Genomic DNA, 15,251 nt, shown 5'->3' on the forward strand with positions numbered 1-15,251 from the left:
ATCCTGTCTCTGAAGTGAAGAGCTGCTAAAAAAATCAGAGAAAAATAGAACATTTCCCAGTAATTCTAAATTTTCTAAGCTAATCCACTTAACATGTTGGGAAATCTTTGACTTTTATTGCAAAAGTTTTGATGTGGCTTATTAAGTAAAACAGCATCTTTTCTGAAAAGTGCACAATTACAGAAAACTATAACCCAGGACAGCTTTAAATGTGTAAAATTAAAAGTGGGAAAGGGGGCCGAGCCCGTGGCGCACTTGGGAGAGTGTGGCGCTGGGAGCGCAGTGGCGCTCCCACTGCGGGTTCGGATCCTATATAGGGATGACAGGTGCGGTCACAGCACTCACTGGCTGAGCGCGGTGCAGCCGGTCACAAAAAGGACAAAAAAAAAAAAAAAAAAGTGGGAAAGGGAAGAAGAGGAAGGAAAGCATAGGAGAATGTGAAAGAAAAGGGAGAGTAGGAAAATCAGCCAGCAGTTCGGTTCAAATCTCATTCACTGTTTTCAGTCTTGGATGCTATGAAAGCCAGGGATGCTGGAATCGCCTTAGACACAACGATACCATTTCTCTATTGCTCAAATTTCTTTTTCTTTTTCTTTTTTTTTCCTTTTTGTCTTTTTTCGTGTCTGGCAACGGATCGCAACCCTCAGTGTCGTGCCCGTACCGGACCGGGACTGGCAACGGGATCACAACCCTTGGTGTTGCTCCCACACCTCGCTCAGCCAGTGAGCGGGAACCGGTCAAATTTATTTTTCTAATAAAAGATTTCTTGCAGAGAAGATATGTTGAGAAAGAAAAGGGAATTGAAAATGAGAAGTTTTTTTCAAACAATAAAATGAGTTTGAAGCTGTGTTCTCAGAGAAATGCTTGTAATGGAACTGCAGCTGTAAATTTCTGTTCCAGGAGAAAAAGAAAAAAGAGAAAGCGAGATAGACGTTCAGTTAACCCAGTGGTTCTCAAACAATAGCTGCAGCAGCATCATCTGAGGGCTTGTTAAAGCACAAATTGCTGACCCAATTTCCAGACTTTCTGAATCAGTAGGTCTGGGGTGAGGCCAGAGAATTAGCATTTCTTACAAGTTCCCAGATATGCTGATGATGTTGGTCCTGAGACCACACTTTGAGAACCACTCAATTAACTAAATGTCTGATAAATGCCAGGCTCTATGTCCGGTACTGAGGATAACACCAAGATGGGTCCTAATGGAAAGGTGGTCCTTGGCCTTAAGGATCTTTCCTTGAGTTGCTGTGAGTCATTATTAGAAATGCCATAAGAGAGATCCAAATACAGTGCTATGAGAATTCCCTGGGGGCGGGGGTGGACGGTGGGGAGATTACTTCCATTTAGAAGATATTCTCATCCCTTCTGTAAACAATTACTACAGCCTTCGCACATTATCTGCATCCAATCCTGTCTTCCCACCACTCTGTAAGCAACTTTTTATGAAAGTCTTAATAAATTTACCCATGCTGTTCCAGCTGTTCATCCCCCACTCACACCCCAACCCTTCTTAGCCAGGCTTCCACCCCCCAAATTCCAAGTAAACTGCTTTTGCCAACACCACTGGGGACAACCTTGTTGCTAAATCCTGCAGACATTTTTAGTTCTTATCTAGCTTAACCACCCTGCATTATTAGCCATTCCTTCCTTGCAACCTTCTTTGATTTATTTCATTAATACTCTTCTGGTTTTCTTCTCAGTCCCCTTTGTAAGCTGCTCTTCATTCCCTTCAAACCTTAAATTTTGGTATTCCAGAGCCCTTCTCCATGCACACTCGCCTTGGTCAGTTTCATCCACTTGTAGGGCTCCCATTACCATGATGCTGATTGATAATGCTCAAATCCGTGTTCCAGTCCTCCCGGACCACACTTCACCTCAGCACTATTAACCACTGAGCATTGCTCTTGAAGGTTCCCCCATGTGCAGAACTTCAGTCATTCTCTACCCCGACTGATCTTCTCTGTCCTTTCTGACCCACACCGTCATCTACTCCATTTGCCAAGCCTGACCCTGGGTTTCAGCATTGGTCCTGCCTCTCCCTCGTGTACCACATCCGATGGGCCATATCCTCCTGTCCAATCCTCTGGCTGTAGGTCTGATTGTAAGCATTTCTTGCTTGGATTACTGCACCTGCCTCTGAATTAAATCCTTTTAGTGGCTCCAGGATAAAGTCCAAACCTCTTAACATGACTTATGAGAAGCCTTAATGAAATAGTGCACCCACCTGTCTCGCATCTCTCTTAAGCCTCTCGTCTAACAGCTTCCTCAGCTACTGAAGCACTTGCAGTTTATCAAAATGCCACTCTTTCATCTCCCCATATGCCTTCACACATACAGAATCTTCTACTGAGACTGTCTTTTCAATCTCTTTTTTTGGCTAATTCCTACTCATCTTTAAAAATCTCAGCTCAGATACTTTCCAAAAAGCAATCCCTAATAATCTCCCATTTTCAACTCAAGTCTGTGTGAGGTGAGAATCCAATATGCCCTCGTAGCAACATGTGTCTAATTATTATAACATTATTATATTGTAAACACTAATTTTTGTGTCTTTCCAATAGTTGTGTATGTGTGTGTGTGTGTGTGTGTGTGTGTACATGCGATATTTTTTTGCAGAATTCACATGTGCTACCCTGAAGGCTCCACCACAATCTCTGCAGGGGTGGGGGGTATGTGTCAAATTGAAAAGTTACCCAGGTGATTCTCATCTGATTCTTCCCTGTTGAGAGGGACAGCCACCATCAGGGAGAGACAGCCCCTGCACCTAGCACAGAACTTGGCACATCATAGGTGACCATTCATTACATATTGGATGATGCTGAAGTGAAAAGTCTGTTTTCCTTTCAGTAGATAGTGAGTAGACATTTAACATTTGTGAGTAGGCGCTCAGCATAATTGGAGGAATGCATTAAGAAACTGATGTGTGGATTAGGTTGGAGGAGAAAGACAGAGATTACATATGTCATGCTGAATCCTGGATAAAAGGTTGCAGAGATTGCAAAGGATATGGGACTACTGGTAAAACTGCCCAGAATAACCTTCAGACACCAGCCAGAAGCACAGATAGTCTTTAAATGAGGCCCTGGGGAAAGGACCTAGAAGGTCATCTCCAGGCTAGAGAGTGGCATAACTGCCCTGTGTTCTGCCTGACAAGGCCAGGCCAGTTCTGGATATGGGGATCCAGATTGGAGTGCATCAGGGAGTATGAGTGTGGGAGAACTGTTCCTAGGCCCAATTTAATCTGGAGTAGGACTGTCCACAGGAGGGGGACCACTCTAGAACACATTCAATTCCTGACTGAACTACTCCCAGACTGATTCTAATGCATGGTATCAACAACTGAGTCCTATGCAAGAGTGAATATACCATCACATCCCACAGCACTTATTCAGTCAGAATTTTGGAAAAGGTGAAACTGCCTTTCAGGCTTTATTTATTTCTGCCGATTTATTTTGTCTGGTAACAGCGTGCATTTAGAAAATGCTTGTCCTTCATTTTCCAATCTCCTTTTAGCCTTTGTCAGTAGCCTCGCAGGCTCTCCACAGGTGGTTCCATTTGTAATCCATTTGACACAGCAAGACTATCATAATTAATGAAGCTCCCTACAGCACTGCCAGTGACCCAGAATGCAGGACAAGAGGGGCACTGAAGCTATGGAAGGAACAGCGGGCTGAGAGCGGGAGACCTGGACGTTGTCCGGAGCCCGTGTGAACCTCAGCAGAACCAGTGTGACTTGCTCTTCTGCACACTTCTTTGTCTCCAGCCTTAAACTGGAAGGACAGAGAAGAAGGGTCCTGTCTAAAATGCAGGCATAATCACTAACCATTCAAATTCCTGCCCTTGGCCACCATCCTTTCTTTTCCACTGAAAATGAGTTAAAGTAAACTGTTAAGTTTTGATTGTAGGGGAAGATATGATTAAATGTTTAAATGCTGAAATAAACAGGGAACAGATTCTGAGTTGAGGACTGAGATGGAGCCTGGGATATAGGGGAATCTGAGCTCCAGGATTTTCATATGGTCAGGGTTTGAAGTAGTTAAAACAGGGACCAGGAGTGGTATCTTTTCCCTTTTTTCTCTGTTTCAAACACACATGTAAATGGAATAAAAAGAAAAAGGAAATAAGAAGCCAGAAAGAAAACAGATGGCTTTCTATAATGGTTTTCATCCAGTTAGAATGATGTTTTGACAATAAGGTCCTAGAGAAAAAAACTAGAATAATTTTTTTCCACATTTCACCCCACACCATTTCCTGCAGATATTATCCTAGACATGTATAAAAAACAAATCGCCTGAAAAGAATTCCTGGAAGGTCATGGGGAATCCTCTATGGTCTATCTCAGTATTTGTAGTTAGAGAGAGAAATCTGGATGACTTATTTATTAAAATGGTGCCTTACGCATCTGTCAAAAAATGTTCCCAGAGGGACCCCTAGAGACCTGCTCTCCTGCCCTCAGGCCCTCTCTGGAGCTTCCAGCACAGGGTCACATCCCCCTCCACAGTGGTCAGCTGCCAGTGACAGCATGCTGTGAGTGCATGTTAAACATACACAGAACAGAAATGTATCTTCACATGCTAAGCGTTCCCACTTCTCCCTGTGACAAAGAAACCCGAATTCCCCACAATCTTTCACCTCAATTATTTTATTATTAAAATCCTACTACACCATTTCTTTCAGAATAAGTCCTTCCATCTCCTTGCTTTTTCCTTTTCATTTTCCAGGGGATCTAGGGTTCAAGTCCTGGTTAATCATTTATTAGTATCAACCTTTAATTATTATTATTATATTTTTAAAATGCATTTAAAATTCTAATTATTTTTTTCTGTTTATAAAAGTAATACAAAGTTATACAAAATATTGATAGCATACATTTTATGATTATAAAAATGACCTGAATATATAAAATAAAATTTCTGATTTTCCATTAATGCACAGTTCAGAAACTGCTGGATAAATTATCATTAAATGTGGAAGGAATGTTTAGGATGGTTTGATTTAAAAGACAGGTTACATGGCTTCCATGAAATTCAGACCGGGGTCTCTGGGCACTTCATCCTCCTGCACAGCCGAATGTCAGGTACAGCAAGAGGCCTGTGTGCTGTTGATATGGGAGACTTGCCAAATCTATTAAGACACTAAGGATATCTTCAGACACAAGCTTCAAATCTTCAGTCCCAGGGGCCAGTGCTCTGACCTGCAGGCTCACACCCAGCCTCTCATGGACAAGACACATAGTTGGCCACAGAGTGAGTGGTAGCAGGGATTGTTCTATTTGATGGTGACTTGGGGTTCTCCTGAGCAAAGTTTGGTGGACCAGTTGGTAAATAATAATAATTACAGTAACAATGATAATAATGACAATAAAGCATGTGTCAAGTGTTTGCTCTCTGTAAGGTTGGTAGGAGGCATATGACACATTGCTTCATGCAGTCCTCACAACAGTGCTCTGAAGTAGGTGGTGCTATTACCCCCTTTTCAGGGATGAGAACATTGAAATTCCCAGAAGTTAAACAACGTGCTTCAGGGTGCAATGCTGTAAGTGGCAGGGCCAGCATTTGAACCCAAGGCTAGCCTTAATCCAAAGCCCTTGGTCCCAAACACCATGCTTGTGTCTGGCAACAATCTTCCATGTTGTGCCCAGAGCAATCTCTCAGCACTACAACATGTTGTCCACTTTCTTGAAATACTACAAGACACTATATCCATGGCTCAAGCCAGTTGGCCTTGGTGAAGCAGACCCTTTAAGGGGAGCTTTGAGTTACCTGACGGGCTGCACCACCCACCTGTTATATTCTGACCCCGGCTCCTGCACAGCTCTGGCCATGCTACTCCTCAGCCTCTTCGTCTGGTGTTCTCACTTCCACCTCTCCACCTTCTGCCAAGCTGCTCCCTGAGCCAAGAGGCACTGCAGCTCCACTGCCAAGTCCTCCTCCTCCTCCTCGCTCCCAGGCAAGCAGCAAACTGTCCTCCCTCCCGCCCAGGCTTTGCTCAGTAGAGATGAGGAGTTTCTTTCTTGCCTCTAAAAAGCCTTTCCCCACCCTTTATGTACCACTCTCTGAAGCCAGTGCTTCAACCACGGCTGCTCTAGCCATCTATGCTTAATTGTTGGTCCTTTGTGTACATCTTCAGTCCCTGAGGCTGCAAAGATGGGTGCAGATTTCACAAACATTTATTGTTCATGGCAAGTGTTATTCTGCTATGCCCCAGGCTCTGGCCACTGGGGATGCAGTGGTTAACAAAAGCAGACAGAGGCCCTTCCTGTATGCCAGTGAGTGTCTCCCTTCCATTCCTGTGTTATGGTTTATACTTCCATAGGATAGCTTTGGAGATGGACTACCTGAGTTCACATCCCATAGTTCACACAGTGTTTCTATTTACAGTCTGTGTGACCTTGGCCAAGTTAGTTAACCTCTCTGTGCCTCGGTTTCCTATAGATTAGGAAACACTAATAGCGCTTCCCTCAAAGTTATTATTACAATAGTCCCCCCTTACCTGCAGCTTCAGTTACCTGAGGTCGACCCCAGTCTAACAATAGGTGAGCACAGAACAAGAAGACATTTTGAGAGAGAGACCACATTCACATAACTTTTATTAAAGTATATCATTATAATCGCTCCATTTTGTTATTGTTGGTGCTTATCTCTTATGGTGTCTAATTTATAAATAAAACTTTATCATAGGTATGTATGTACAAGAAAAAACATAATATATATAGGATCCTCGGTTCCAGGCATCCACTGAGGGTCTTGGAACATATCCCCTGAGGATAAGGGGAGGACTAAATAGAATTAAATAAGTTAATACAGTCAATATATGTAAAGTATTTAGGACAGTGGCACACTGCAAGTTCTCAAAATAATTGTTACTATTACTATTTTTTTTTAGATAATTAAATATGTAGATGGCAGGGATCTTTCTTTAGAAGTTCTCTTAAGTTTTCCTCCACTAGGCTGTAAATTTCTTGAAGGCAAGGGCCAAGTTTTGAGTCATTTTGTGTTTGCCACACCAGTGTAGTTCTTTCCACGTGTGTGACAGGGCTGGTGGAGGAGGAGTCTGTTTTGAGGTCAGAGTGTACTGGCACCCTCCCCCACCCAACCACAGAGCAAAACGGTTCACCTACGAGAGTCCCATCTCACCAGGACTTCTCGAGGAAAGACAAATGTATGCTCAATGTCTTCTATTTTTTGTGTAAAATGCTTGCTTTTATTTCTCAAGAAACAAGTCCCAAGGTTGTCATATTAAAGACATTCTCTGCCTCAAAGGGAAATGATAAGACTCACCTTGATTTTTCAATGGTAAAGGCATAGTTTCCCTGAGTTTGCTTAAAAGATTTTTCATTTCTCGCATGTCTCTGTAAAATTGATAAAAAGAGAGAATAATCAGCTATAAATTTTCAAAATGAAATTCTCAAACAGTCTGTTCTATGAGACAACTGAAGGACGAGAGTCTTTGCCTAACTGTACTAGCTCTACTTTCCAGTAGGCAAATATTGAATTTATTTTGCTTTTATAAGAAAAAAAGTCTGAGCTTAGTTGCTCTGGAAGGAATGAGAACTACTCTGCCAAACATTTCCGTGGGGCATTGTCCTGCAGGAGCCCTCATCTCTGCCTCCAATTGGACCTGGCTGAGATCAGAGAAAAGCCTTTGGTAATGAGGACGGGACTTTGACCCTGGGCAAAGCTGAGGCTGGGTGATGTTGCTATCAAGGCTTTATGGTCAGATGGCCGTGGTGGTTGGATAGGTTCACTTGCTGTTGTTTTTTTGTTTTTAAAAGTCTCTCATTACCATGATTGGAATTCAGTGTAACACAGGTGTTAAGCATTCATGAGGACCAACACTTATTACACTGACTTGGAATGATGGCAGAGTCTAACAAATTCTAAAACTTCTGGAGAAGAGCTCTTTAAATGGATGAGAGAGAGAGAGAGAGAGAAAGAGAGAGAGAGAGAGAGAGAGAACCACCTGGAGACAGCTGGGCTTTCCTCTAGCCACTGGCCTGTCCTTTCAATCTTCCTGGCTCTTCAGCCCACGGCACGCACACACCCAAAATCCGCACTCATTTCAGAGTGCGTGTGATCATAAAACCCCAGAACTGGACAGCAGGAAGCCATCCCAGGGAGTTCTAGGGTAGGGTAGGGGGAGAGCTGGCCTTTTCAAACCCTTAGGACAGTGGTTCCCGCACACGTCTAGGTGGCTGTGCACTGCAGTCAGTGCTTCTGAAACCCCACAGCCTACAGGTAGATTTCATTTAAAATAGCCAAAAATATAATTTGGTGCAAAAACCAGACATGTCTTTTAGTTAACATTAGAATAGGCAAGGACTAGTGGGTACCACACGTTGAAGAAAGTTTTTTGGGGGAAGATAATCCTAAAGTGAGAAAATTCTTCCAGTAACTTACTTTTCTTCTGGCATTTGAGTAAAGAGAGTCATCTTCTAATTTTAGGTATGAAACCCCTCAGTCCACTTCCCGAACACCACTGTTCTGTTGGGCACAGAGAAAATTCTTCCAGTAACTTACTTTTCTTCTGGCATTTGAGTAAAGAGAGTCATCATCTAATTTTAGGTATGAAACCCCTCAGTCCACTTCCCGAACACCACTGTTCTGTTGGGCACAGTTGGAGGACCACTGTCCTCCTCCTCAAGTACTGACTAATACATGAAAAGGAACTCAGGACTCAGGAAGAGCTGATTGGCAAAGGAGGGGAAAGCAGCCTTGCAGATCTGTAGAAACACACCTGCAAAAACATTCTGAGTCCTTTCCCATGGGTGTGAGGTGTGTGGGTGTCTGTGGGCACTGCATGCTGCTAAGTTGGGGGGAGGGCAGGAGAAAGAAGCAGGCCCTTCCTTCCAGAAGCACCGGGCACATTCTGTTTTCACGTAAGATCTCAAGGGCAGATGGGGGCCGGGAAGGGGGGAATGGCTAGGAATGCAACACATGTAGTTGGGGCAGTGTCCCCGTAAAGTGCCAATTCTCAATTTTGGCCACTGCACAGGAGAATCACCTTATGCCCAGGTCCCACCCCCAAGAGAGCCTGATTCATTTGGCTTTGGGTGGAAACCAAGTATCAATGTTTTTAAAAAGCCCTCCTGGTGACTTAAATGTGCAGCTGAGTTTGAGATCCACTGATCTGTCAGGGCAGAGAGCCACAGAAATCTGAGGAAGCCACGTCCCGGACCAGGTCTTCTGTGCCTACCTTCCTCGGTCTTTCCCATCTCCTTTGATCAGAATCTGGCCTTTCAGGCTGAAATGAAACCCTGCCAACACTGTGGGCTGCACTGTCCTATTCTTATTACCATCCATAGCTTGCTTGCTTACAAGCTTACAAGCCTTGGATATAGCTGCTGTGCAAGGTGTCTGAAAAGGAAAATGGCTTTACTGACGGTTTATGCCCTGACTATGGCATTCCGGCAGATATTTTTTCCCTGGGAACAGAGAAAATAATTTTCTATTTTATAAATTAAGATAAATCACTCCCTCTTCATTTGTCTATAGTTCTATCAAACTGTGCCAAACAGCTTTATTGTTTGAATTGTTGAATTTCCAAGCTTATACAAAATCCAAGTTTTATTAATAGCACATAATTACCACATGCTCCCATTTTCTATAAACACAGAAATTTGGTAATTAGCTTTAGAATTATATTACAATCTGAAAGTAGAACCACAATGGCTATAAATGCCATTGTGTGTTACATTTCTAAAAATAAGAAAATAAAATGTTCTTTATCTTGCCAATGACTCAACCCCATACACACAGAACACTCACTGGAATTGCCCGGTATTCATTCATCTGCTTTGTGCCAGCTCTGGGGACATTAGTGGCAAAGGGCACAGATAGTGTGAAGCCCAATAAATAAAGGACTCATCTTTCTGCCTTACAGAATGGCATTTTTAGCATCTAGATGTGACACAGCACTTATTATTACATTATCATTGCTCCTTTTCCCTAAATGAAATAGAATCACTGTAAAATTGCTTCTTCCTAGGAAAGAAACTTCCTCTCTAGAAGTGAGCTGCTGAAGTTAGGACAGTGCATTAACTCGCTTTGACCACTAAGGGGCCATCAACTACATTCTGGGAGAATAAAAGAAGGGGCTCTGCAAAAAGCCCTTTGTGAATGGGGTAGAATGAATGCTCAGCTCCCGACTGGCAGCTAAGCACTTCATTCCATATACCTGAAATCTGAGAATTTGCTGGAGGCATCTTTGTATGATTTTGGATTCTTCTCCCTTAAACAAATGGAAAATTTGGGAACCAGCCTAGTGGGTGAACTGTGATAGTATGTAGATCCCACTTTCTCCCTTCCAAGGAAGCCTTGTTTTCAGTTTCCATGGAGATGCATGTGTCAGAGGGGGACAGGCAGAGGCCTGGGAGCCTGGGCCTGCTATAGGTCCTGCTACCATCCCCTGTAGGAATTGGACTACTTTCTCTCATCTCAGCTTTCTTATCTACATATTAGGCAGTTTCCAAGGTCCCCTGCCAGCACTATATTTCTCTGGCAGACCAAAGAGATCTCTTTCTGAAACTGAAAGAGAAAACCTCAACTCTCTGTGCCCCTAAGAGCATTAACTGGAGGAGGATCGGCCGTCTATGCAGGGTAACTTCCCACTTACCTTTCAGTGTTCTCAATGTCTGTGGAAACCTGCCAGGAATGTTGCTGACTATCTACAGGGGATGACAAGGAGTCCTCGAGGGCAGGTGTTTCAGCACACTCCTCAATTTTGCAATCCAAATTCTTGGTTCCTCCACCAGGTTCCTTTCCTAAGGGAGAGGGGGTGTTGATAAAGAGAAAGGGATAAGAAATCATAAATGCAAGTTCTGTATCCAGGATGTCATTGCAAAGGCTAGCTATGCTTCAAGTCATATGCTCCATCAACACTAATAACTTTCTTAGTAATAAAATAATTATATATGTGTATAGACATATGTGTGCATGCATGTGTGTGTTCGTAGCACGTTTTCACAGCATTTTGGGAAGAATAGCTTGAGGTCAATACAACCTAAATATCAAGATAAAATTAAGGCCCCTGTCTGATGGAGCATTGGTGCTTTGTAGCCCATTCTTAGTGAGTTGATGATCAAGTTCTCTTGGGAGGAGGTATTTAGCCTATAAAATGGTGCTGTTTTTTGATCTTCAGATGCAGGGCCAGGTAAAGGGCCAGGAGCAGGTGACACCCAGCAGGAAGAATGGGAGCTCCTGCTGTTCTCTCTGATTCTGGACCCTGGCTCTCTCGACCTGCAGCAGAGATTGTGGATCTGCCTTAGAATTGCTTGGCTCTTCAACCTCTAGCACATCCTTCTGTGAGGAGACAGCTTGACCTTATAATCCAGCTTTACTCTGCTGGGACCATAAAGTACCACCAATTAAAGCGAGTGGTCCTGTACAGCATCCACAGCAATGCACTTCCAATCCACTAACACTTGTATTTACCATGACTGATTTCAAGTGAATAAATCACTGCTTTCTGGAAAAAAAATCTCTAAATTGGATCATCCATAAATGTATATAAAATTAAGTGGGAAGTTATAATCTGTGGCCTAGATATAGTCTGTTATGTCTTTTATTCTGCCTTGAAAATCTGTACATCCACAGAGGTTTATCCTGGTACCATGGAAATGGCCTACAGGGTTGAGAACTGGGTTTTAAACCTGGCTTTGTTATTCGTTCATTCACTCACTCATTCTCTCATTCACTTACAAATATTTCTTGAGTGTCAGCTAAGTACCAAGCACTGGGCTTGATGCTAGAGATAATATAGTTGGAAGAAAGACACAATGTCTCTTTCATGGAGCTTAAAGTGCTGGAGATAGACAATAAAAAAAAATTATACAAATCATTACAAAGCTGTTGTATAACTTTATGTATTCTGAAAAAAGGATAACTATATCATGTCTTTTACTCTTTCATCCAGTTTTGTTTTTATTATGTAGATACAGCTCTAGAATAGAAAGACACAATGTCTCTTTCATGGAGCTTAAAGTGCTGGAGATAGACAATAAAAAAAAAATTATACAAATCATTACAAAGCTGTTGTATAACTTTATGTATTCTGAAAAAAGGATAACTATATCATGTCTTTTACTCTTTCATCCAGTTTTGTTTTTATTATGTAGATACAGCTCTAGATTATACAAATCATTACAAAGCTGTTGTATAACTTTATGTATTCTGAAAAAAGGATAGCTATATCATGTCTTTTACTCTTTCATCCAGTTTTGTTTTTATTATGTAGATACAGCTCTAGAATTGTTAAGGAATTGTTATAGCCCACCCATATCATTGAGTATTCATGAGAGAGCAGTTACACCATCTCACCTCATAGTTCAGTTTCCCTAATCCTGATGTGATTGTTTTACATTAAAAAAAAACAAAAACAAATAAAACGTAAAACAAACAAACTTGTGAAGGGGATGGCTGTTCATGGTAAAATCTAACAGGAAGCTTTTCCTTGAATTCCTCATCTGGCGGGAACTAGCGAAAGTCTCATCCCTGCAGTTTCTAACCCATTATGGTAGGAACACAAGGAGAAAGAGACAAGTAATTAAATGGAACTGTACACCTTTCATCAAGCTATAGCAGAAATGGACCTCTGAACTTTCAGCTGAAGCACAAACACAAGTTTACTGATGAAAAATTTTGATCTTTTCCTGTGTACTTTATGCACATTGATCGTGGGTGATGGAACTTGCCTGAGGAATTGTTTTTCCAATTTTATGGTATGCTGTCAGGTAGAAATTAATTAAGCACATAATTTAGCATATTATCATTTCACAGTTGGAGGGCATTGACCTCTTAAAAGCATTTGCATTTCTCCTCCCAGTAGAGTGCAGCAAAGGTAGTCATTTCATTTGCCACCCACCTCTGGGCAGGGTCAGCCTTAGGATGTGAGTTGGAAATCTGGAAGAGGGGCAAAAGGGGGGCATCAAACAATAGCCCTCTGCTTTTCACAACCCTGAAGGGTAGGGCCAGCTGAAAACATAGGTGGCCTGTTACACTCCTGTGGGTTTGAAATGCCTTGGCGAATGGAGTATGGTTTGGGCAGCAAAGGAGGGGAAGAAGAGTTACATTGACAGAATTCTCTGGTTTATGAGCTTTGCCTGACTTTAGGACCAAAGTATCCCCTGTCCTGTGGTCAGGACTACAGAGCCTGAAGCTTTCATTCCAATGGGGACAGGGGAGGACACAAGGAAGTGTGATGTCCCTCCTCGGAGTCTCCTCTTGGCCTCCCTAATATGTGCACCTTTTACCTGCAAAGGCATAAATAGAATCCAGTCGACACCACCTTTGATTGCACTAACTGCCTGTGATTATTTTACTACTTATATAAGACAAATACCATTCCATAACTTTTTCAAAGTAAAATATCTCTTCAAAAACATTTTTTAAACACTCCTATGAGCTTGTTAATGGCAGGTGATATTCTCCTTTCCTTCATTTTCAGTGACTTCTAGATCTAATTCTGCTAATGTGGCTGAACCAGAATGAAAACCTTGGATTTTGGATCTATAGTTTAGGGCTTTCTGTCAGCTCACAAAATCTCTACAGAATTTTGATATTGTACTTTCTCTGGCTGAAACATCTTTAAAAGAAAAGATCAATATGAATTTAAGCTGTTTTCAATTCCAGAACGTATATGGTGTCAAGTGGACTCTGCAAGTGGATTGTAATTGCTCTCATTTATTGAAGGCACTGACTTTATGCTAGGCATCCTTTGCCACCATATTACCTGTTTATTTATTTATTTTTATTTTAAAAATTTATTTATTTATTATTATTATTATTTTTACATTCTAAGATGTTGTTGAGGAGTAGTTGGGGGAGAGGGAGGGAAGGGGGATAGGTTGGGAGGAAAAGGGAGGAGGGAGAAGGGGGCATGGTCGAGGCCTGTGTCAACCCCCTCATTCCAGCAGGGGAGCCCAGGGGGCTTCTGGCGATGGCTCAGTTGTGGCTGGGCTGGATGCAAACACATTACCTGTTTATTGCCTTCATAGAATTTATCACTATCAGAAATTGTCTTGCTTATGTATTTGCTTACTAGTTCATTGCTTTCCTTCCCCAGTTCCACCCTCATCTCCCATCTCCAAACTATGTATGTAAACTCTTTAAGGCCCACACAGTAGGATGTCAACAGAGATATAGCACTAAAAATAAAAAAAGGAATCATACTATGTGTGTTGTTATATAACTTGCTTTGCTATTTTGTATGGCTTAGACATATTTTCATGTTAGTGCATTTTGATTTATGGCATGCTTTCTAATGGCTGGTTAGTATTCCATAGTAAGGAATTTAGATTGTAATTGCTCCATTTTTCCATAATATGTCAATATTTTTAAAGGACAGATCCTTTGAGGCAGAATACTGGGACAAGGTGTGTATGTCCACATTTTATATTTTAATATATATTGCCAAATTGGTCTCTGAAAAAGCTATTTACACTTCACTCCACAACAGTAAACCAGAGGATCCGTTTCCTCGCACTCTTGCCAGCATTTCATATTACCAATATTTAATTTTTGTTAATCTAATGGGGGATAATAAAATCTGACTGCACTTTTATTTTCCATTTCCTTTATTACTACTGAGATTAAATTTATTTTCATATGTTAATTGGCTACTTGTGTTTCCTCTTTACATTTCCTATTCACATCATTTGCCCATTTAAACAATGGTGTTGTCTTTCTTATTGATTTGTAGGGATATTCTTTATATAATTAATAGTGACCATTTGTCTGTTGTATAAACTGCTTATATCTCTTAGTTATATGCCTTTTAATTTTGTTTATAATATATTTTGTCATAAGTCAATATTTCTATAGTCAAAGGTGTTCATCTTTTCTTTTATACCTTTTGGCTTTATGTCTTGCCTGTATTTTCTTTTAATGCTTACACAGATTTGAAATATTCAACTCTTTAATTCATCTGTAATTTATTTTTGCATAGGGTGTGATATAAGGATCTAAATTTTTAGCTCAAATGAAGAGCCAGTTGCCCCAACACAATTTATCAACTTTTCTATTGACTTTACTGCTCTTTCTAATATATTAATATTAGACACATATAAATGTGGGTCTGTTTCTGGACACAGTATTCTATTTCATATTTATTTGTTGGTTTATTCTGTGGCAATTCCATGAAAGGTTTCCTTCACTGCTTTTTCTCAGAAATTTTTAAATCCACTGCAAGTGAAACTATAAATTACTATCACCTGGACTTAGATCTTTAATAAGGGTTGAATTACTGATTACCTTTCT

General features: G+C 41.3%; 1 protein-coding gene across 1 annotated transcript in view; it reads right to left on the reverse strand.

The window, feature by feature from the left end:
* RGS7BP (regulator of G-protein signaling 7 binding protein) overlaps positions 1–15,251 on the reverse strand; it is a 122,239-nt gene that overhangs the window by 4,525 nt on the left and 102,463 nt on the right. The window contains exons 4-5 of the mRNA XM_008588644.1: positions 10,612–10,759; positions 7,278–7,348 (exon numbers count right to left, since the gene is read on the reverse strand). Of these exons, the coding sequence (XP_008586866.1) occupies positions 7,278–7,348; positions 10,612–10,759 (219 nt within the window). The remainder of the gene's footprint in view (positions 1–7,277; positions 7,349–10,611; positions 10,760–15,251) is intronic.

Source organism: Galeopterus variegatus, unplaced genomic scaffold, assembly GCF_000696425.1.
Source record: "Galeopterus variegatus unplaced genomic scaffold, G_variegatus-3.0.2 Scaffold131, whole genome shotgun sequence".
Classification (NCBI taxonomy): Eukaryota; Metazoa; Chordata; class Mammalia; order Dermoptera; family Cynocephalidae; genus Galeopterus; species Galeopterus variegatus.